Source organism: Tribolium madens, unplaced genomic scaffold (assembly GCF_015345945.1).
Source record: "Tribolium madens isolate multiple individuals breed KSU strain unplaced genomic scaffold, Tmad_KSU_1.1 Scaffold_2;HRSCAF=44;Tcas5.2_LGX, whole genome shotgun sequence".
NCBI lineage: Eukaryota > Metazoa > Arthropoda > Insecta > Coleoptera > Tenebrionidae > Tribolium > Tribolium madens.
In genome coordinates, this window is record NW_025400995.1 from 7,743,025 (window position 1) to 7,766,895 (window position 23,871).

Sequence of the window (23,871 nt, forward strand, 5' to 3'; positions counted from 1 at the left end):
TACGAATCATTAGGAAATTTTTCGAAAACCATTTTTTTTAATCCGACTTAAGGATTTATTATTATTATTACGTTTGTCCTGTTGACAGAATGCTCGATACATGTAGTCCTTGGTATGCTCAAAAGTATAGAGACACGTCTTTGAGACATACCTTCTTGTACCAGAGAGGTATGTGATGAAACTCCATATTATTGCACTAAGAACTATACTTTTCCCGGGAGTGTATCAATGCGAACAGCAGAATTATCTACAAAAAAGGGTAGCTTTTGTTTCCACCCTTATTTTGTCCACTGCGCAAGCGCGACTTAGGGACTTTCCTATTCGAGACAACCTTTGCAAGTGTATATTGCTTAAAATTGTTGTGCTAGATCTTAATATTTCTTTTTTCTAAATATATGACACATTGTGAATATTGTAACATTTTGTAAAAATTTCTAAATGAAAATTAAGAAAACATTTATGAAATTTGTATGATGTCAACGACACCTCCTAACAGTCCTCGCACTTTCTGGGTTATTGAAGTTGGTGACATTTAAAGTTGCTTGGAAAACAATTTTTTGGATGTCTTAAAAGAAGTTGGCTTAGGAACAAAAGTCAGTAGAACTATTTTTTATTGTGTATGTGATTATTGACAGATGCTGGGTTGGTTTAGTAAAAGCCAGTTTACAGATTATAAATTTTAAATCCACTGCATTATTAATTTGTGGGGTAGTTCTCCCGCAAATGATTTTGGTATGCATATAGCATTTACGCTGAGTTTGATAGTAATGAACCCCAAAGTAAACTGAGAAACGTTTACTCATTAAAATTTTGACGTTATAGTGGAGATTGATTTGTTAAAAAATCGTTAATAAATAATTGTGCAACTGTCACCTCCTCACCTCAGTTCTGTGCTTATAAACTTTGGTCCAAACTATATATAGTACACATTGGCTTTTGCTGTGAATGTATAATGTTATAAAGCTAGAACAATATTGAATGGCATTGGAGTGGCACATTCATGCATTTTTGGTGTAAATGTTTAATAGTTTTGTTATTTGTGAACAAATAACTTTTATTGGTTGGATTAGTGCAAGTTCATTTAGCGATATCAAAATGGGTTTGATTTATTATTATACGAACTAAGTAAACAACTGGTGACGTCTATTACATCAAAGTTTCGCCGTTACATATGCGAGATTGGAAACGGGTCCGAATCCATACGAACCGTGTATATGCAGTTCAGACGTAGGAAGGCAATGGGACATCCTTTTGCTGCCATCCAATCGATTTTAATTTCCGACTTCTAGATAGATTATACCGCTGCAGTTTAAGGAACGCCTAATTTTTTTAAAGCTTTATTCGTTGCATCAGCAGTCAGGTGGAGGTGGAGTAGATGTAGTCAATTTTCATTCATAAATCTTCCTTCTAAATTGAGATGGTATACTAATGCGCCCTTAGTTATTTATTGCTTATAATAAACCTTTTGTCCGACTTAAAGCACGTTGTTACGAAATAAAGTTGTGAAACTTGTGTACAAGGAAGATATTAATGAAATTACTTTATAAACCGGCATCAGTAAGAGCAATATAACTAACGAACTCTGATTATTAGGCCCGCAGCTCTGCAGAATTTGATTTAAATTTTGCCCCATTCGATGAACTTTCCGATAATACTCTAATTAGATGCTTCCTTGGTCTTCATATATCCTAAAAACCAATAAGATGTCGCGTGTCATCAAGAAAATCATTTTCTTAGTCGTTTACTTATGCTAGACTTATTACACTTAAAGGTGGTACTCATTGAAGACGTTTACATTTTCTTACGTTATCTAAATAATAAATGATTAATCTATTGCAAGTATATTTCAATAAAACCATTGAGTTGTTCAGGTATTTGCCATAAAAATTGTGTACATAATAAACGAAATCGAAGTTTGATGTCTCTTATAAAATAACTGCATTTAGACAAACAATTCCAGTAAGGAAACTTAAATATTTAGCTGACTTCTTTTATTTTATCAATTTTCTTTCCATTAAATTTAGCGTAATTTGTGCGACTTTTTATCGGAGATCACGAATCAAATCACTGTGTAATCTGGTGGTTTTTATTGTAAATCAAAGGCAATGTCATTAGTGGACATGTTTGGGGCTTGTCATAAGAAGTATTATTTACATGATAGATGAACGATAAACGGATACGTGCCAAACTAATTATTTATGGAAATTCTCAGGAAATAATGAAACTAATAATAACACAAGACACAGAGGGTCGAAAATTTATATGAAGTCGAAATTGTAAAGAACTTTTGAAAATAACTACAAATTTTATTAGTTTTGCGGAAATAGACCAAAAATCTATTTATTTAATACTTAAGTGTAAAAAATCTTTCTTATAACTAAAGTATTACTTTTTGAATGTAACCCATTAAACTAAATACTAATAATAATAACAATAATAACATTATTTATGCCTAACTTTTTGCAAGTTTTACATACGTCACATCACCTGAAAACTTAGTATACATAATTATGTCAGTACTTCCGTAAACCGTCAAAATGCCGTATATACGTAAGGACAATAATCATGTCTATATTTTCTGACACGAAAATTTTTGACTGAAATGGCCGATTTCGGTAAAATTTTCAGGAAAACTTTCTTGACTCCTCATAGACAATTTTGTCACCAGAATGAAATTAGCAATGTGGGTATTAGTATATTGGTTTTCAATTTTACTTCGTAATTTATACGTATAAACATACGTTGATAAATATTTGCATATGCATATTGATCGGCTGTTTTTGATAATAACCAAATTTCATATTTGGCTATAATACATACAGGGTGTGTCAGAACTCGAGCCTCAGGGAAAAATTTCAAGTAAGATAAGATAGCAGGAACATGGAAAAAATGTTTAAAAAATTCTATATGTCAAAAAAATTTGACATTTATTTTTTGACATTTCACATTTTTTTATGTCTATGTTGATCTTGTATATGTTTTTTTATAACTATTTAGTAAAGGTACAAAAATTTTGTCAATAAAAGCCACAAATAACTAGTGATGGGCATAATCGAATGAATCTTAACGAATAATTCGATAGTTGTCTGTCATTCGAGATATTCGATAGTAGAAAATACATTCATTCATTAAAAATCATTCTTAAAAATAATTCATTAAAAATCATTCATTAAGAAGACATGAATAAGAGCACAATACCGAATTATCGAATAAAATCATTTGTTTCGTTCTCACGTACAGTTAGTTAATGTGGGTTTTAAGAAATTGCTATTAAAAAAAAACAATATGGTCTAAATTTTTCGCCTTTCAGTCATTAACTGTCTTGTTTTTGAAAAAATTCTTTCTGCAGGCTCTGATGTCGCAGGTGTAGATAAATGATTTTGATTGAGTTATCCAATGATTTGAACTATCGAATGAATCATTCTACCACCATTTATTTGCTCAAACGATTGAATAAAATAAATGAATTAATTTTAATGAATGATTCATTCGATAGTTCAAATCATTCGATAAATGATTATTCGATAGTCAAAATCATTTGATTGTGCCCAACACTACAAATAACATTAAACAGAGTTATAATTTAGGATACAGTTTCTTTGTTTCCCCTTGTAATAGCCTGTAGCAAAAAAAACTCGGAAAATTATTTTTCCAACAGAAATAAATAGAGTCAAAGTGCAAAATTTAAACTCTCAGAACTTCGGAATTTTTATAGATAGAATTTTTTTCAGGTTTCTGGTATCTGGTGCACTTTGTATATAAATACTTTGCAAATATGCTTGTATTTTTTACACAATTTATCAATTACTGCTATACGTGTTGTGTTTTTTACAATAATTGTATACATGTTCGGTGCTCTCTCTTCTCTTCTCCAGCCGTTGACTGCAAACAATTCCTATGCCAATAAAGGCCAATGGCAAGTGTGAATCTGGACATCCAATTTAGCCACTTGTATGACATTATATGGATAATATCGATCTGGTGGTAACGTGTGCTATTTTACTTTGCATTAGTATTGCAACTGCGTTCCTAATCTGCGCACTCTTGTATTGAGTACAGTATTGGGGGTGTAGCATGTAGTGGTTAATTATTTCGTGACAATGAATGAATAAAAGTGATGGATTCTAAAGAAAATTAAAAAAATGCGTTGATTTAGCGTAATAATAATGTAACTAGTTACAATTAGTTAGTAAATATATTCTGGTAGTATGTTGTATGCCGACCACGTATCGGTGGTAATAATAAAGGGCGCGTTGAGAGGGCCAGCTTGTGGTGGTGTGTTGTGGTTTTCAGCGGCGGCAAAATGCTCGGGGGCTAGGGGAGAAACGGCGGTGCGTCTCTTGCGTGTTTAGGCTGAGAAGCGCCATCTGCTCTTGTGCCACCGTGTTGTCATAATCAGGAAGTGATCGTCGAAAGTCAGGTTAAATCTTATGCTAACGCAATTACATTGCAGAAAGTACGATCTCGAACACCGACAATCGTCATTTTGCCTAATTTACAAATTTCATAAAATTATTTTCTTTTAACTATTTATTTTTGAACTCTTGGAGCACCATTAAATTACTCCAGAAATACAAAGCTTAAGTGTACAAAACGTATATTGAAAAGAAAGAAATAAAAACAAAGGTATGAATGTTTGAAAATTTTACAATTCGATCACTTCTAGTCAGCACCCTGTAGAACAAAAACAAATAAAATGATTAAGTTATTACAAAAAGTGATAATTACATAAGGTTAACAATTCTCTACTTATTTTTATTAAAAAAAAGCAAGTCTTAACATTTTTTACCTCAGGATTATGCATTCAAGATACTTTCTGATAGACATGATGAATTACAAAAAAATACAAATGTTTCCGGATCAATAGTGTCGGTACACCGTTTTCAAACAGAAGATTTAATTCTTTAATGGCTATTTAACATTACTTCTTTATTAAAACAACGTTGAATAATGTACATATTACGCAGAAAGATTACCATTAGCAAGAATTTTTTAATTAAAATTAAAATTGTAGGTTCAATTTTAATTAATTCTTCCAAACATTGTTTACACCGAGCTGTTACTTATTTAATAAATGCGCTCTTGAAAGCTAGACAGTATTTCCATCCGAATGTTGCATAATTATATTTAAAGGTAAAACACGATTTTTCAAAGATTTGGCGTAGATTTATAACTGTGAGGCTTGAGACACACACTTACGCAGTGTACGCACACACATACTAACTGTTGGTTGGCAATTGTTTTTATTTCACTATTGTGGTAAGACTGACAAGATGGCTGCAAACTTGTTGAGCGGGTTCTTGAAATGTATAGTATTCTAGAACTGTAACAAGTAGACATTGCTTTAAAGTTTGCCAACTTAATTCAAAATGTTTCTTCATATTCAATTATCCTCTACCCCTAATGTGATTTCCTTTTGAAAGCTATATTAAATTTAAATCAATAGATAATTACCTCATTTCTCATTGTTATTACATTTCACTCTCCAATAAATTGTATTTACAAGAATCAACATTTTTCTTCAAATGTTTGCTTGTTAATTTTTATTTTAATTAGATGCAAAAAAGTAGCAACGTGCCAAAACACAATATACTCTTAATTAAAAAGCAGTATTTATAAATGATATTTTATTATCCTTTTCAACATAAACAAGAAAGATTAATTCTGCTGCTGTAAAACACTAAGTGTGATAATTAAGATTAAGCTTTGCCCCCAGGAAACACACTGTCTAACCGCAGGAAATTCTTTCAAGATTATATGCCGTTGAAGTCTTTGTTTACGACTCTACGATTTTTCCTCAACTTATAATCCAACTGTTTGTCTAAAAGTCACATCAGTACAAACTTAAACTAAATAATTAAATAAAAACTCATAAATATCTGACTTCTCTTACATAACGTCATCAAATACAACAAAAATATCTACGGTTTTTTTTAATACTATTCAAAACTGAATTAAACCACAATAGTAAGTACTATAACTTAAAACTGGCACTATATAAATACCGGTTTTTACTAATTCAAACTTAGTAATGATTCAAACTAAGATATGTCTACCAGAAAGTGTAGATGCAATTTGCTTTTAGAGGCGTGAAGATGTCTCAGTTGATTCCACAGCAAACCGCACTCTGACAACTTACAGCCATGTAGTTGTATAGATAGGATTGTTTTGGTATTCAGCAAGTATTTGTAAGAATATTTATATAATATTTAGAACGAAACCATAGATACTTACAATATGCCCAAGAGATGGGGACACACTATGTGCATGCTATGTAAAACAAAGGTCATAGTATATTTCGATTATGTAGTTGCAAAAACTTGCAAACGTTTGATTGAATTTTGTTGACGCTATTGGTGTGTTTGTTTTTCAATTGATTTTAAATCAAAAAGCAGCAACAAACTTGTTAAAAACATAATGTGGAATAATGAATGATTAGTTTATACTTAATTTTTATTTAGAGTTCAAATTTCTTTATTACAGTTTAGTATATAGTAGGAGCAATATTTGAGTTTAATTATTTTGTACCCGGAATATTGAAGTTTTAAAACAGTCAATTTTATTTAGTTTTTTAACTCCTGGGATCATTATTGACTTGGAGGGTGAACTGAGATGCAGTATTCGAAACATACAATTTTGTTGGAAATTTTTTCAAGACGTTTGAAGCACTGATTTGATTTTTTTTAACAAGCTTAACTTTAAATGTGCATTAAAAATTAATGTTATAACTTGTAGGAGGTGTAAGTAAAAAATTTCAAAGTGTTTCTTGTTAGTAATTAGTAGTTTGCTAAGATGGAGGAGACAGGTTTTCCGTGTCTTACTTTATCCCAATCTTCGATCTTAGCGGTATTAAGTACACACAAAAGTTACACAACCCCAAAGATCTCACGAGATTTCTTACGTATAAAATGAAGTCAAGTAAAATCGTGAACGTGACTTGAAATAGATTGTTGCTAATAAACGTTTGTTCTATCTTTTTAGCTCTTTCACTTATGTCTAAAAGACAAAGTTATTCTTTTTAATTACCTGCACAATTAATTTTTGTAAAGAATCCACTTAACAGCACAATCTTAATATCAATCTTAATTATATTTTTCGTATATTAAGAATGCTTTCCTTAAAACTAATTAAATAATACTGGTACTTTACTTTAGTTTAGTGCTAGAAAAGAGATTCATTAATTCGAAGGTTTTCAATAGAAAGCATGTTGTGAGTTTGCAACTGGATCGATATACCGTTTGGTTTCTAGAGTGTAATCTCAATAGAGACAGGATATTCTCACTGTTATGCACTTTCTATTCGTTAAAAGAGCCCGAAACTTGACCTATAATGATGTCAATTCGTTCAACAATCTGACATTCTCTACATTTCACGACTCCGCAAACTTTGATTCCACAGTTCGAACAATTATTGGCGAATCTACGTCTAAGTACACAAGTTCAATCTTTCAAAGGTTTAATAATTTAATAGTTTTTTCAACATTAATTTGTCTGGAATGCGTTTTTTAATACAAGCGGCTTTTCTTACAATTTCTTATTCACTACAAATTTTAACACAATGAAGCCACATCACAAAAAATAGATACAAGTCGTCGTTTGTACTTTTAAAATTTTAAAAAACCACATTCTACATTAAGCTATTTGAAATTCTCTTAATTGATAGCGAGTTTTGCTAATTACAAAAAATTCTTTAAGCGTGAATATCACCAAACAGCAAAAGTTCAGTTCACTAAAATTACAATGAAAATCTTATGAAACAGACTGCATTACAGATGGACAGTTTTAATAGGGTAGAAACCACAAAGGTTTATATCTGCCTCTCTACTTGACTTACGATTTCAATATTAGTTATTCTGTGTTTTATTCAAAGTCTGAATTTCTATTTTTAGTTTTGTTTAAGGTTTTATGATATAAATGCATCCTTTTGTTAATAATAAAACACTTATTTAAATCATTTGTGGTATTAGTTAAATTTTGCTAATATAAGTTTGTCCTTTTAGTGGTCGTTGAGGAACCTGAATTTACAGACACTATAGAAAATATAACAGTAGCAGCAGGCCGCAACGTAAAGTTCGCATGCTCTGTCAAGAATCTTGGAACTTACAAGGTAGGTAAACATTTACATCAATTTGTCTTTTAATTGTGTTTTGAATAATACATTATTTGAAAGTCAACGTTTGTTACATTTATAGAGAAATTTGCAGAACATGTTTTACCTACAGTGTGTTTAGATTGTATACATTAACAAAACATTAACAGTTTTAAAATCAAATGATTATATTTTATCAAGACAGTGTGAAAATCCGGTAAAAATATTCAGTCACATTTTGCTGAAATAGTCATGACTTTATGGTGAGGATTTATTTCACCGACAGGCGTCCCAGAGGTCTACTTTACAACTTTATTGACGCCCTAACTCACTAAACTTGTGTAAAAAGCATCCACGTTTGTTTAATGCTTTTTTATAGTTCAAGAGTTGTCAAGATGTGGTTTTGAATTATTATCATCTGCTTTATTACAATTTTGCTCTTTTGAATAATACTACTCATTTTCAATACAAGGTAAACTTATTTGCTCAATTTTTTAATGCCATTTAATGGCGAGACCGTAGCTGGCACCTACCCCATCATCACTTTTGATTTATTCGCACCGACAACACCAAAACACATAAAACTTTATACTATCCAAACTTTTTAAATATCTATTATAATTAAAATTAAGTCGTGATTTGGAAATACCAGTTGGCTAAAGATCTTCTTTCAAATAAATAATCATATGTGATATGAGTTTACTAACATGTCAACTAATTCCGGACGTTTTAAATAAAATTTTTTCGAGATGCTGACCACTGGCTAAAAATTAAATATAGTGTTTAGATTAAAAAGTCTCAAAAATCGGTAGTTTATAAGCTAAATGTGCTCTTTTTAGGCTCCATAATTTTACAAGCCAATCGATCCGTTACACGTGATATTCTTCTGGGGTAAATATCCCTCGTTTTGTTCGGGTAAACTTCTCAAAAGCGCACAAAATGCATGGATTTATCTCCTAGGTTTTCAAAACACATTTTGTTAGATATTTTCAATAAATTTTTGGTATTCTCCTGGAGAAATTAATCTTTCGAAATAATTAGAAACAAAATAAGTTCAGTCAATTTGTGAATATTTTGTCTTAGTTTTGGTTACGATGGCAATATCATTGTACTGTTGTACTGTTTTTATTTACGTTATTTATACCGTGTGATCAAATGTAAACGTGTTATTTCAGTCAACTTCAGAGATTTAAATGTTTTTTTTTTATTCGAAAAAGTTTACGGTATAAGTACATGTTTACAAAATATTGGCGATCTGTCTAGTGTTAACTTCGTAATTTTAATTTATTTTATTGACGATACTTTACACAAGATTTAACTTATAAAAGAAAATCACTTTTATTACCTGAAGCTAATCAGAGTTAATCAGTGACTCTTCATGGAATTCGAAAAAGCGACATAAAAATGTAAAGTTTAGAAAGTTCTTTTTAGTTAAGAACACATCTTTCTAGACGTTCCGACCTCTCTAATATATAGAGAAGATTACAATGTAAGTCAATTTGGCACGAATTTAAGGTCTTTAGGTACAGCTACGTGAGAATTCAGAGATTCGCAAAGGTGATTGTAAGCAAATGCATTTGCCTATTAGAGATAATTTGAGAGCGTTTAATTTCAGCTTCTTGAGTAAATATGTGGCATTTTTCCGATAAATTTCAAAATCAATTTTCTTTTTAAACATATTAAAAACCAAATTGGTTCTGTCTTTATGATAAACCGTATGTTTATTTTGATACTATAGGGGTCAAATTTTATGTGTTTGTGCGTTGCGACAGACAAGAAAAATAGAACTTCAGGACAACTTACGAAAAGGGAACAGACTAGTAGGCGCTAGCGTAAAACGTTTCCGTAAACGAACTCTAACGTAAAATTATTATGCATTTTTTAATTGAATTATCTTTATTTATGTCTTATCCAAATCATAGCCAGTTTTCAATGTTATCGCGCTAATAGAAAACTCTTTTTTCTTTTTCACTGAGTCAGTCTTGGAGTCTTGGACTCAGGAGCTACATCATACATATTTACAAATTGCAATGCGGATGATAGTGCCGCTTAAACTAGATTATACTGAATTCTCTAAAATCATAACTGTAAAGCTAAACAGCCTCATTCAATTAATAAACGTTTATGTTATGACAGTCACGACGTTATAAAACCGCATAACTGTACAAGTATGGGTTAATGAGAGCGAGATTTTATCTTTGCATGGGTCGGTCTTACCTTTTGTAAATGTGTACTAATTAGGATTTTCTGTGCATTTCCATTTTTATGACCAACTGGAAAAGTGACGACACTGGTACGCTTAAATTACTTTTGAAATACGACGAAAATGTGTTTCTGCTTTTTACAAGATGAGTTAAATGTTTTTCAGTAAAATATACTAAGTGATACTGAAATCGCACCATCTAAAAAACGTTTAAAAGTTGATTACTATCCATAGTAGTTTTCTCATAATTTGTCATGGAAATATTTGCCACTGAATAGTTTTGTTTACAATTTTTCGTAAATACAAATTATTTTTTTTTTTCAATTTATATCTAATAAATTTCTCGCAATATCAAAAGAAGTTACTATAACTTGAAAATTGTATAGGGAATATTAATACAAATTGAAAGAAAATTAAATTCTCCTTCATTTAATGAACACAACATTGGACCGTTTTATTTAGAAAAGTTGAGTTAATGGTATTTGAAGTTTCCCAAACGTCACCTTAAATTTTGGTAGTTTGTAGATATTTTTTTCAATTATAAATCCACCAATAGAATGACTAAACCTTTCTTTTTTAAAAACTCAAATACAATTTTATAATACATAGTTAAAAATGACAGAGTTATTAATTTTTGAAGAGGAAGATTCAAATCCAAAAATTTTCAAAAAAGTCGAAAAATCTCAATTCTCAGAATCACTCAGAAAATCCAAAAACGTAATAAAAAACATAGCTTTCAATTTAAAATAGCAAAGTTGACACTCACTCACGATGCAACCGGAAGTGTCTTGAAAATATTTTTATTGAGCAGCTCCTAACCGATTGTGGCTATACAAAAAAATATAGATAAATATTGTTAGAATTTTCAATAGGTATTTTAAATGTGGGGTTTGGCCGGAACAGCCTGTATATGGTAGGTATAATTTGTCGATATTATGAAATGGTCACAAATTTTTTTCATAATAAATGAATGTGAGTAAGTAACAATCTGTTTTGGTGCGATTAGGATTAATATACTATATGGGATGGGATCTATTAGGTTGTTGTTGCGGTGGTGGAAGGGAATTTGGAAATCTTTGGGTACATGAGGTGTGATATCTGATACGTTTAAAGCAATTGGTGTAAAAGAGTTAATAATACAGTTGGCAATATAACAGTTAGCTAAACCTCTGGGCCATCGTGGTAATGGGCCTTGTGCGGCATCTAAATACAAGTGGCTACTCCGCCAACAACTATGATAAAAGGGAGACGGGAAATACGGAGACGGGACACGGAATCAACGGTCGAGAAAATGAGGTTGCGATGCTTTGGAGCGAATAATAGAAGATGCTGTACGTCCCCCAGTTGATGGTCGTCATCCGAGTATTTGTATACTATGTTCACTTTTCACTGAGTCAATCGTCAAAACAAAGGAATTAACTTTCTTCCAAGGTAAACTAAATGCCATTTAATTTAATGAAACCACACTGATTGGGGAGTACAGCAGTCTTTATTTCACCAAAATGGAATTGATCAAAAATCTTTAAATTGCTTGCTTTAGTAGTCCGGAACATTCATATGTTTGCCAGTCTAATTATCGTAACATTTTTATAAATTTGTATTGCAATAAAGTTAACTTAACTAAACTACAGGTTTTCAATAAATTTTAATTAAGAAAAAAACCTACAAAGGATATATGGAAAGTTTAACATCATTTGTGACATTTGTGATATTGTCGCAAAATTATCAGATATAAATAAAAAAATCAGTGTAAATAATTCCATAATTTTTTAAATTTGTTTAATTTTAATGGATGTTAGAATTTAGTCCTGCCCGAATTCCCGCCGCACTTGAAACCGAGGGGTCATCCACTGCTCACAATACTTATACAACTCTTTTAGGCAATACATTACAATACTCTACAATGCAATACAGTACAATACAATATTATGCAATACCAAACAATACTTAAAAATACCTGACATTACTTTGCATTACTAGACAATTTTTGACAATACACGGCAATACGTACAAAATTAGATAAAAGACCTTAAAAATTAATTTTTAGAAAGCAATTTGTCTAATTTCATTTGGCCAAGAGATAACGACAATTAGTGAATAAGCATTTTATAGTTTTCGGCCCTATAACACTGCTTAGGCGTCAAGACAAACTTTTCATAGACCGACTATATAGAGGTGTCTCAGCGAGTTGGGGAAGTTTATTATTGACCTTTGAATGTTAAAATTTTAAAAACTTTATACCGGGTGGGGCATCCGTTACGCCCAAAAAGAAAATCCCCACTTCTAATTAAATAAAATTGTTGAATTTTTTGACACTTACCTGGGCATTAATAAGGTACATTATCTAATTTTTGGTAATTTTTTATTCACAAACAAGGCCAAAAAAAAGTAATTTTTTCCCAAAAAAATTAATTCTAGTTTTTATACTGACCTACGCAGATTCACTTCCTACAATCGTTTACAAAATCAGAAAAAAAATACCAATTAGATTTTGAATTAAACGCAATTTTCCATCTTAACTTTGAAAATCATTTTTATTTATGACCTGCTACTTGTGCCATCGTAAATTTAGGTGACAATGGGGAACTGCAATTAGGGTAAGATTCCAAGGTTTACAACAAAAAGACCCTTTAAAGCGGTCGGCTACCAGTAAATGATTCTTTTGTTGGCAAATTATACCATTTTGTCATAAATCACGGGTCTGGTTTGTGTTTAAATAAAAAAAAGCGATTATTTGGCTAACCAAGTCAAAATTTGAAATTGTGATATGAAAGTTTGATGCTCTGACGTAAAACATACAAAACTATTACGGACTCATTTATTATCCAAAAATATTAGAAAAATTCTCAAATTATACCCTATCAATAATTAGTTAGGTATATGAAATATCGCTAGTTTTAATTAATTTGATGTCGCGATTTATCAAGTGCGCGTAACCGATGCCCCACCCGGTACTATAGGATAAGACATTGCTAGATACTAATCTAGTGCGTCGCCTGAAATTATTTTCAACTATACAGCGTGTGCCAAAAATAAAGTACAATACAAACTTGTAAAATAGCATGTATGTTTGCTTGGTATTTTTAAATATAGTTTTTTATTACAATGCTTTTAAGCTAAACCTTTATTGATAGATTTTGTTTAGTGTTTGACGAAAAGCATCGATCTATCAATTTCTTATATAAATTTTGTAAAATTTTATCATTCAAAAATCAATAATGGATTTTACCAACTCGCTGGAACGCCGTGTATAAAAAATGAAATGAAGTTTTAGGTCCAAATATTGTTATTTTGTTTTATTTTGTTTTGATTTTATTATTAAAAGGGGCTTGATCGCGTTCGCGTTAATGCAAGAGTGTCTTTGGGGAGACTAAGATATTGAAACTGAACTCGGAAAAATTTTTGATATAATGGTTTAAACTAGGAAATGACGATATTTCTGATTTTCAATATTAAAAAGGGCCTGATACTGTCGCGTTGAATCAAGGGTATCTTTGGGGGACTAAGACACCGATTTAGGGTTGTTTTTGGAAAAACTATCAAATACGACTTTGAAGTAAAGGACCAAACTAGAGTTTGACGATATTCCTGATTTTCAATGTTATCGTTTTGGTAAGGAAATTTAAAAAACTGAAAACAGTTGTTTGGAAATTTTGTGTCCACAAAAAGTCAGTTTATACACAGCCTCTTTTGAAACCTATTCCCATAAAAATGTTGTGGATTTCTTACGTCTTGTTGTCTCAAACTCCTCCCTCCTCTTCTAACAATTACCTACGTACCTAATCAAAAAAAATATCCGTACTTGTGTGGGAAAAAAGCTTTGCAATATCCGGAAGAGGGCAGATTAAAGTTTGGATTGTTAAATCAATTTAATAAATAATAAAATGATATTATAGAGGTAACTATAATTCTCAATTAACAAACCTCGAAATAAAAACGCTGACTTTGTTTCGGAAGCAGAACAAAGCAAGTTTGTTTTTTCTTGATAAGTTTTTATAACAAATTGGGTCTTTCATAATTTTATATACCCACAGAAAGTACAAAGTTTATTTTTGCAACTCTTTTCTTCTAATCAGTAAGTTATTCATTCAACATTTAAATCTTTAGGATGTGTACAATTTATTGCTTTTTTTCCGTAAGCAATATAAAAAATACTTGACAATACGGGACAAATAGTAAATAATAGCAGTATAAGGCATTACTTTACATTACAGCACAATACTCCAATATGCAAGCAATAAGTTACAATGATTCACAGTACAGGGTGCTGCTGCATTTTGGATGTCTGAATAGGGAATCTCCGAAACTAAGAGGTTTTAGCTAATAACGAGTAATACATTCTGGGGCTCATTTTTTGAGAGAATAATATTGGTTAAAACCGCATTCCGCTATCGTCTTCTGTTTTCGACTTACAGACAAAAATTGACATTTTAGCGAAATCTAAAAAAATCATATTTTTGTCATTATAGAAGACACAGATTTGAAATAAAGACATTATGCAGGCACTTTTACGTAGAATTCAATAATGTAGTTAACAATTCTTTTCAGTTGTTTGTTTAGCCGTAATAAGATGAACTTGTCAACCAGTGTCACTAATGAAAGAGTTTTCTAATTACTAAATAATGAAAAAAATGCAAAATAATTCGTAAATCAACTTATTGGAGACTAATAACATTTCTTTGTTTTTTAAACAAGCTAACATTACCATTGTAACTTCTAGTGACAAATAGAGTGTTGTAAAAAAATCCGCTTTAATTCTTTAATAAAATATATATTTTACATATATGACACAAAAATGACGATATGGCTCTTCAAATACCTGAATTCCGTCTAAGTGGAACGTAATCCTACCTCCATTAGACCATCAAAAAAAATGTTTTTTACTTTTCTTATCCTATAAAACAAAAGACGATAGCGAGATACAGTTTTAACCAATATTATTTTCTCAATAATGAGCCCCAGAATGTATTACTCGTTTTTGGCTAAACCTCTTAGTTTCGGAGATTCCCTACTATTGGGACATCCAAAATGCAGCACCCTGTAGACGCAATACCTTGTATTGTGTCAATTCCTGTACAAAAAAAGAGGTAGTGGAAGACCCATCGAGTTTAACAATATTGAGAATAAATGATTATTATTAAATGTTTCTGGATGTCTAGAACTGAAATCTTCGTAGATGAAAAAAGGTTTTTTGACAAAACAAACAATAAATGAAGAATTTTACCGTTCTAGTATCAAATTTAAACTTAGGGTAGTACTTTAAAAATTGTACTGTTCGTGTCAGTGGTAGAAGAATTGGAGCAACTCCTGGAGGCTATGTAGCAAGTTTCAAAGTGATAACATAAATATTTAGGAAACACTAAATAACTAATAAAATTACTCACTCTGCATTGAATTTATATTTTAAATATGTACGTAAAACTAGAGTGGAACTTTATTCGAGGTGAACCTCTCTGTGATTAAGTGTATTTATTTATTTTTTGTTCTTTTAGATGTGAATCTTGTCTTTGAAAGTTGATGAAATGAAGCATTTGAATATAAAAATGAGAAGTTTAGTAATTAGGGAAAATTGTAATATTTGTTTATGTATCTACTTGTCTTGTTGAGGTGGGGCACTGCATCTCATCAGCTTTGGAATTTGAAGAATGTTATGAAGAGTGGTCGAATTGATTATGAGTGAGGTTCTTTTTTACTATTTGTTCTGACTTAATCCCGACATGGCCTGTCTGAACTGTAATAGTATCAAGTGGTCATCTAAAGTGGCAGTTTAGGTGAAAACGTGAATACCAGTCGAGACACGTTCAATAGTGAGCAAAGCTCTAACCCAAGTTATGCGTGCAGGATGGGCTTCTGTTTTTTTATGCGTGAAAACGTATTTGGCCGGTTTTATTAGAAACTTTTGTGGAACTAGAAGTTTTCGTTTATATAAGTTATTTCAATATTGTTGCGGTTTGAAGAAGGGTATAATATTTTTTTGTTAGTGAATTCCGGTGGGATTTTGTATGTAAACGAAAACTGACACGCGGATTTCGAATATAATCAATGTTAAGGTAGTGCCATTGTGCATTTTATATATCTTCCTGAATTTCTCGCTTCTTAAACCGACCCTGTCGATCTCGATTGTGCCGCTCTTGGTGCAAAGCCCGCTGTAAGCTGAACGAGGCGCCTATCTTACAAACTGCGAATGGCTTCTTGCTACTCCCTTTCTCACTTTACAACCAGCTAGGATTTCACGCCGTCTACAGGGCATTTTCCACCTTACTTTTAAATCTCCAAATTATCCTCTTTGGCCCCTTCCAAATGTGCGTTATCTATTTATTATCTTTACATTAGATTCTGGAACTAGATATTTAAATGAATATTAATTCGTTAGTCCATTGCAGATGATACATTTTTAAAATTTTTTAGATTAAACATAAAGTCACTCTTGTCGGTTTGAAAGCTTCTATACCAGGTGTTTGCGGTTAGTTGATGAAATCCAAGTAAATTAATCTAGCAATACGGTGCGTGATTGATTTGTTCATGGACATTAGATTTGAATCAGTTCAATCCCATGCAGTTGTAAAAGTCAATGCCATTTTCAAGAAACTTTTTCACCACTCAATTTTCTTAGGCGTGCCGGTCTGCTCTGACATTACTTTTTTTAATACATCAACCGTCGTCTTTACTCGTAAAGAAATTGGACACCGTTTTTAGTAGAAATGTTTTACTGATATCTTTCGATTGAAGAGTTTTCTTTTCTTTCTTTTCCTTAGTAATAGCTGTCCGTATATTTTACGAATAAAAGACGTTTCATTTAATTTTCAGTATGCTTCTGAATGGAGAAAAACACAAGTTCCATTTGCATCCCATTATGTATGCTCTTCGTCATTTATTCGATGGAAAAATAGGGAATAATTATCGGTGTCATCATCATCAGCTCATTACAGCTGACGAATAACTTTTCACGCTGTATCTTATTTATCCTTGTGGTTAATTTAAATAAATGAACATGAAATCAAATACTTCAACATGAACTAAATTATTTATTACTTCTAATATTGGAAGCAAAAACAAAAAAAAATATTGCACTAGAAAACATCAAGAAGTGCCATTAGAACTAATGAATAATTTACTGGGGATGTTCAAAATGTACAATATATTACGTGAAACAGAAATAAATACATTAATTTTTATTTTTTAACCACTAAATGCAACAATTTTTTAATGTATTTTTTTTAATGAAATATTATAAAACATGGTTTTTGTAAACTCGTGTATCTTCTTAGAATAATATATACCAAAAATTGTTGCATCTGGCGAGTTGTGCATTTAGTTAAAATCATGTATTTTTTACCTGTTGCATGAGGTGTAATAATCATTTAAAGAGATTTCTGCGTTTTTTATTTATTTTGGGTATATAAACTTGGATTCAGATCTGGGAACTGAGCTAAAATATTTACTTATCAATATAAAACTAACAGTGGGGTATCGTATGGTGAAGCATTGTGTGTTACTGATAGAATATATGATAGCAAATTAAATGTGCTTTCCAACAGTAGCAAAACATAAGGGGATACCACTAATAATCCCGGAGTTCTTTGCGTTCCGAGTATCGAAAATCGATCAAAATTTTCTCAAAAATCTAAAAATTGATCCAAATGCACTTCAAGGGGTCTGCAAGTACATAAAACGTCGTAGAAACACAAAACTTAAAAATTTTATATGATTAAATTAGACTGGAGCAGAAATATATGTCGGGAGCGTGGTGGTGTAGCGATTTAAGGTCACTACTTTCGGTAGGTAGAAGTTCGAATCTCGGAAAAGTCAGCAATTTTTTTCTTCTAATAAGCATAATATGAGGCCATAAGAGCAAATAAGAGAGCATGAGACCTTTTTATCGTAGAATATCGAAAAATGTTAATAAGTTTTTTCTACTCGCACATGTAAAACACGGATTATCGTATATGTTTCCATGACGCTAAGTGACCTTTTATACAGGGGGTGTGTCAAGTAAGATAAGATACCATGGACATTAAACAATGTTTAAAAAATTCTATCTGTCAAAAAATTTTGATCCATATTTTTTGACATATTTATGTCTATTTATTGAAGCTGATAATCTTGAATGTGTTTTTTTAAATTATTTAGTAAAGGTATAAAAATTTTGCCAATAAAAACCACAAATAACATTAAACAGAGTTACAATTTAGGAGACAGCTTTCTTGTTTCCTCTTCTAACAGTTTGTAGCGAAAAAAACTTGGAAAATTATTTCTTCAACTGAAATAGAGTCAAAGTGCAAAACTTAAACTTTCATAACTTCGTGATTTTTATAGATAGGATTTTTTTAACATTTTTTTTTTGTTCCCGGTATTTTACCCAACATGACATTTTTTCTCTGGGGCGCGAGTTCTGGCGATCTTCCAAGGAAAAACTAGTGTTAACTGTACTTTTTAGATTATTCTAGTTTTACCTAGTGAAAACTAGAACTATCTGATACTTTTAGTAAAAACAAGAATTACCAAATATTATCAGTTTATTCTAGTTTTGAGTAAACATAGTTCACGTAAAACTAGTTTTTACTTAACTTCAAAGTAAATCGTACGTTTGTGAATAATTTATTTCAAACTCAAAACAGGGGACACGGTGAAACAACTATAGTATCGAGATAATTTGTAATCGAGTCATCTTTGGATCTGAAAAAGTCTGTGAAACGTCAAATAAAATGACAAGTCGAAAGGCAAAATGGCATGATCAAAAAGATGATTTTAAGACTTTAAAAAAACAGTTCTATTATACATACGTCGGCGACTAATTTCAGCCCATTTTGCCATTTTACCTTTGGACTTGTTATTTTATTTGAAGTTTTACGTGCAATTAGTTCAAAAACAGACATACGTTTTTGGATCCAAAGATGACTCGATTGCAAATTATCTTGATCTCTCGATATAAGTAATACGTTTACTTGAGCACAAAAGGAACCAACTCAAAACTATTAAACGGTTTTAACTAATGTACTCTAGTAAAACGCTTTGAACTAGTTTTCAATAAAATTTGTTCGGGATTTCTAGTTTTTCATAAAATTATCAGATAGTTCTAGTTTCACTAGGTAAAAGTAGAATCGTCTAAAAAGCACAGTTAAAACTAGTTCATTCTAGGAAAATCTTGTTTTACCTGAAATCGGGTTTTTACGGAGTGTGTCACATTCCAGAGAAAAATTTCAAGTAAGATAAGATACCAGGAATATGGAAAATGTTTAAAAAATTTTGACATTTATTTTTTGACATTTGACATTATTTATATATTTATTTAATGATACTGATGATAGTTTAAAAGTCGAGTTTATGTATTTTGGATATTTTTATCAACAATTTTCTCGATAACTATTTATCTTAGAATAATGATTTTTTTTATATGATAGGAAATTACAAATGCTTTTCAATAGTACTAAACATAAGAGGCTGACGCCAATAATAATTGTGGAGTTATTGACGATAGACCGCCCCGCGTACATACATATAGAAAATCGACCAAAATCTCAACAAAAAACAAAAAAATTGAAAACTTTAAAATTGAATCATTTTTAACGTTTTTTACTTTTCTATAGGTCTTAGAGACCCATAAAGTGCATGGGTCGAATTTGAAAAATTATAAATTGATTAAATTTTTAAGGTGAGTTCGATAGTATTTTTTTAGGTTTAATATTTTACAAGTTAAAAAAAATATGGTTGACCGATGATTTTGAAGTTTGGCCCTAAGGGCCTAGATGTTGTTTTTAAACAATTTTTCTTAATAACTTTTTGTCGTACCTTACTCACAAAATTGTCACTTTACTCTACAGAAAAAGTTTTTTTTTAATTTCTTAGGCATACTTGATTTGAATCTAAAATTATTTTAGTAATTACTTTTTAATCAAACAGGACTGAACCCTAAAAAGTGACAAATTAAATTGAAAATTTTTTGTCTTTTACAAGAGTCGTTTACCTATCCGGGGACATACTGTATGTTGAAACTTTAGCTCAGTAGCTTTATCTCTTGCTAACTATTTTGAATTCTTATTTTATTTTGTATTTTTTTTATTTTTGATTTGTTTCAGTTGATATTTTAACATTTTTCTCTTGTTTCATGCGTCTATGCCCACTCGTATATTTTCTGTTGTACCAGAAAATAGAAACTGTCTACATTTGCTACAGTTTTTTACTTTGTTTCAAGGTGAGAAACGTAAACAAAGTAAGCAAAAACAAACTAAAATGTATTGTAAACAGGTTTTTATTGAAAGATAAAATGCGTAATGGATTCTTTGTAAGTGATCAAATTTATAATTAGTCTTAAAGTTAGATTTTTGCAATCTTTTGTCCTGTCATAACTTGCTTAAAGTTAATAGTCAAAAGTTTTTAAATGCATTCTTCTGTTAAAAACAAAGGGTTTGTTGTGTAAAGGAACTTTGAATAAAACGCATTGGCTGAATTTAAAATTTCTTTTCAAGTAGCGCAATGTACGAGTAAAATTGGAATATAGGAAATTGGTAAAAAACACATGGTACAGGTGTCGCAACATTTATGTGGCAGAGTAGAGCTAATCGAAGATCTCACGGAGAGACATTATGCGGGTCTCAGCTGTTGTCATCATCAACCTTCTTTGTATGCGCAGAAATGTCGAAGTTGTCTTCATTTGTACTTTTGATTAAGAAGTACTACTAAATATATTTTTCTTATTTAAAAATATATCACTGTATTTTATTGATAAGATTTATGACTCCTTCTATTTCACCCCTGTGACTAATAAAAATATGCCATAAAAATAAAACTGTATTTGGGAAACAAAATAAACGAGAAAAATACCAAACTGACTTACTTTTCATGTTTTTTTATTATCATATTACCTGTATCTTTTATTCAGTTTCAATTGTTGTAATTATTTTGCGCACTTTAATGTTTTTATTTCTATAACGAAAAGGTGCTTTTTTTAATGGCGTTTCATTTGAATGGAGTTTTTAGTTAGTTCATTTCAGAAAATTAATAAAAGAATCCTTATTTCTGCATACAACTTTCTAGTTGGACGGACGCATAACTTTTACAAAAATATAATTACATTGATATATGATCTAGTTTTACAATATTTGCGGAGATTAATTTTCTTTTAAAACATAGACCTACTCTTTGTTGAATACGTTTGTATCCCGTAGCAGCGCGTTGCATCACAGCGCTAAAACATGAAATTTCATTTTTTATCGAGTTTCCTTCGTGAATCGGGCTGTAATGAACGTAACTGGATAAATTATTGATCTGTTCAAACTTATTTACAACTTTGTCTAGTTGAATGGCCGAATGGTTTTAAAACTTTAAATTAAAGTAAGTTATTACGATTGAAGATGATGACTAAACTTGAATCTTGTTTTAGTGTTGCTGTCAGTGCCCCTTATGAAATATGAATAACAATCCCGGATTTCAATTCCAATCACTGCATGTAGTTTAATAATCAAGCACTTCAGATTGTAGATTTCTAGACTTTGACAGAAATACGTTAGACGGAGTTAACAACCAGAATTATTATTCATTAATCAATGAAATGATGTTGAACAAACTTAATCTATATTTTTGATAAGTTTGTGATCAGCAATTATAGTACTATTATTAACATAACACCTTTATTACTATTTTAGTTGTTCATTATTTATCTCAATTCTGACTATGAGCTACATATATTTTAGTGACAAGTGTGCTTTGAGGTAAATTTAGTTTCAATAAGTAAATGCGTTCCAAATGAATAAAATTTAGTCGCATACAATACACGTGAATAGAAATCGATTTGTATTCTCATTTGTTAGGAGTTAGAAGCTATTACTTGAACCCCTTAAAACTGTAATTTATTTTGTCTTTATACTTCAATAACATTTATTTGAAAATTGTATGAGACTTTAAAACACAAAACGAACGAGATTATTTTATTGGAAAATATGATTTTAAACTATTTTGGAATTTACTACATCGTAACTCGTTTATTAATACCCGTGGTGAGAGAATTTATTTCCTATTATAGTTCCCCGATCGCATAGTTGATATGATATAGAACAGTATTAAATTTTTTGCTAAATAGAGAAGCCATTAGCTTAATTAACGTTTCATCATTTTAAGGTGGCTTTTCATTTACAAACTTCATTTTTATGCATAACATTATTTTTCTCTCTTGTGACAGATTTTGTTCGTGTAATATATCCTATACAATAATGAACAGAAATTCAATTTAATTAAAATTTGGAGGTGCAAAAATGAAAGATTATAATCAAATTTCCATGCATTAATAATGTACTTTAATATATTATTTTCGCAAAGAATTACCAATTAATTGATTTTTTTTAAAGTAATGTTGATAAGTGAAACCTAAATTTACAATTTAAGCCGCTATAGTTGCATTACTAAATAAGTAAAAAATGTTATTTAAATTGCTACAACAAAATCAGACCAAATTTCTCTCTTATTATTGACTATTTACACCAACGCATATTTTTTCATAGCTTATAATACCTTCAGGATTTGTAGGTTTTGTTATACATTTGAATTCATTGCTCATCTTTTATATTGCCATCGGGGAAATATTAAGATTGATGAAAATTGGATTGCTCTATTTTCTCAAATTGATGAGTAAACATTGTAGATCAAATGAAATGGGACGAGTTAACTAACTTTTTTGTGTTAGCAGTTTCCGTATTTTTCTAATTTAATTTTTTTTTCTAATATACTCCTATTGTAGTTAGAGTGAGCGCAGAATGTAAACAGGACATCATGTGACCTGCGCCATGAAGACTTTTACTTACGCGGTGTTCAAGTGTGTTTCTATATTGCGCGCACTCTAGATTGAATGTATTTTAAACAAGTAAGAAAATAAATCAAAAGATTTGCTTGGTTTGGTTTGAAAACAAAAGTTTACCGAGTATTGTTGTTTAGTAAAGGCAAAATGTAATTTGAACAGTTCTCAATAAAAAGTTTTTAATCGAAAATTGTTTAGTTTATTTAAACACCCAATTCTTGTCAAAGAGCTTTTCTGATTTTTGTAATATATTTACAGCTAATTCTTTCGATGTTGAAGCTGTCACTAAAACGTGGTTGTCAGCTTGAATTCCGTCGGAAGTTGTAGAAATTCCAGAACATTGGTTATTCAGTAAAGAACGTTTAGAAACAATGTGATGTAATACACTTATTTTCAGTTTAAGATATTTAAACGTAACTTGCCAGTAAGTGTTGTGATGGATAGCACTTTGTTAAAAACCGTTGTAACAGCATAAGGGCAAGTCTTGAAGATACAGCTTGCAGCAAATAATTTATAGATTGTAACGCATATGGAATAACTAATTAAAATTGTGAGTAAGCGAGAAGGAAGCCTGAGTTAAGTCTCATCCGCAATCGGGTATCCACATTATGAACACCCGGTGTACATCAGCAGCGCATTTATCCAAAGCCCACAAAACATCATTGCCCTACACCGCTCCCAACTTTGATTTAAGCATCAAATTTTAAAAATAACTTGTTTCCCGAAGTGCATCAACGAAACTCGTTATAGCACTCGTCGTTTCAAGTAAAAGTAAAGCAAAACCAGTTCATAT

The 23,871-nt window shown here is 30.8% G+C and overlaps 1 protein-coding gene across 4 annotated transcripts in view; it reads left to right on the forward strand.

Annotated features, from left to right (window-relative positions):
• LOC123006662 (lachesin-like) overlaps positions 1–23,871 on the forward strand; it is a 117,963-nt gene that overhangs the window by 46,118 nt on the left and 47,974 nt on the right. For 3 of the 4 annotated variants that reach the window (XM_044401312.1, XM_044401313.1, XM_044401314.1), the window contains exon 2: positions 8,000–8,106. In XM_044401312.1, the coding sequence (XP_044257247.1) occupies positions 8,000–8,106 (107 nt within the window). Of the gene's footprint in view, positions 1–4,373; positions 4,421–7,999; positions 8,107–23,871 lie in introns of those variants that run through there. The other variant, XM_044401315.1, reaches the window with a different exon arrangement.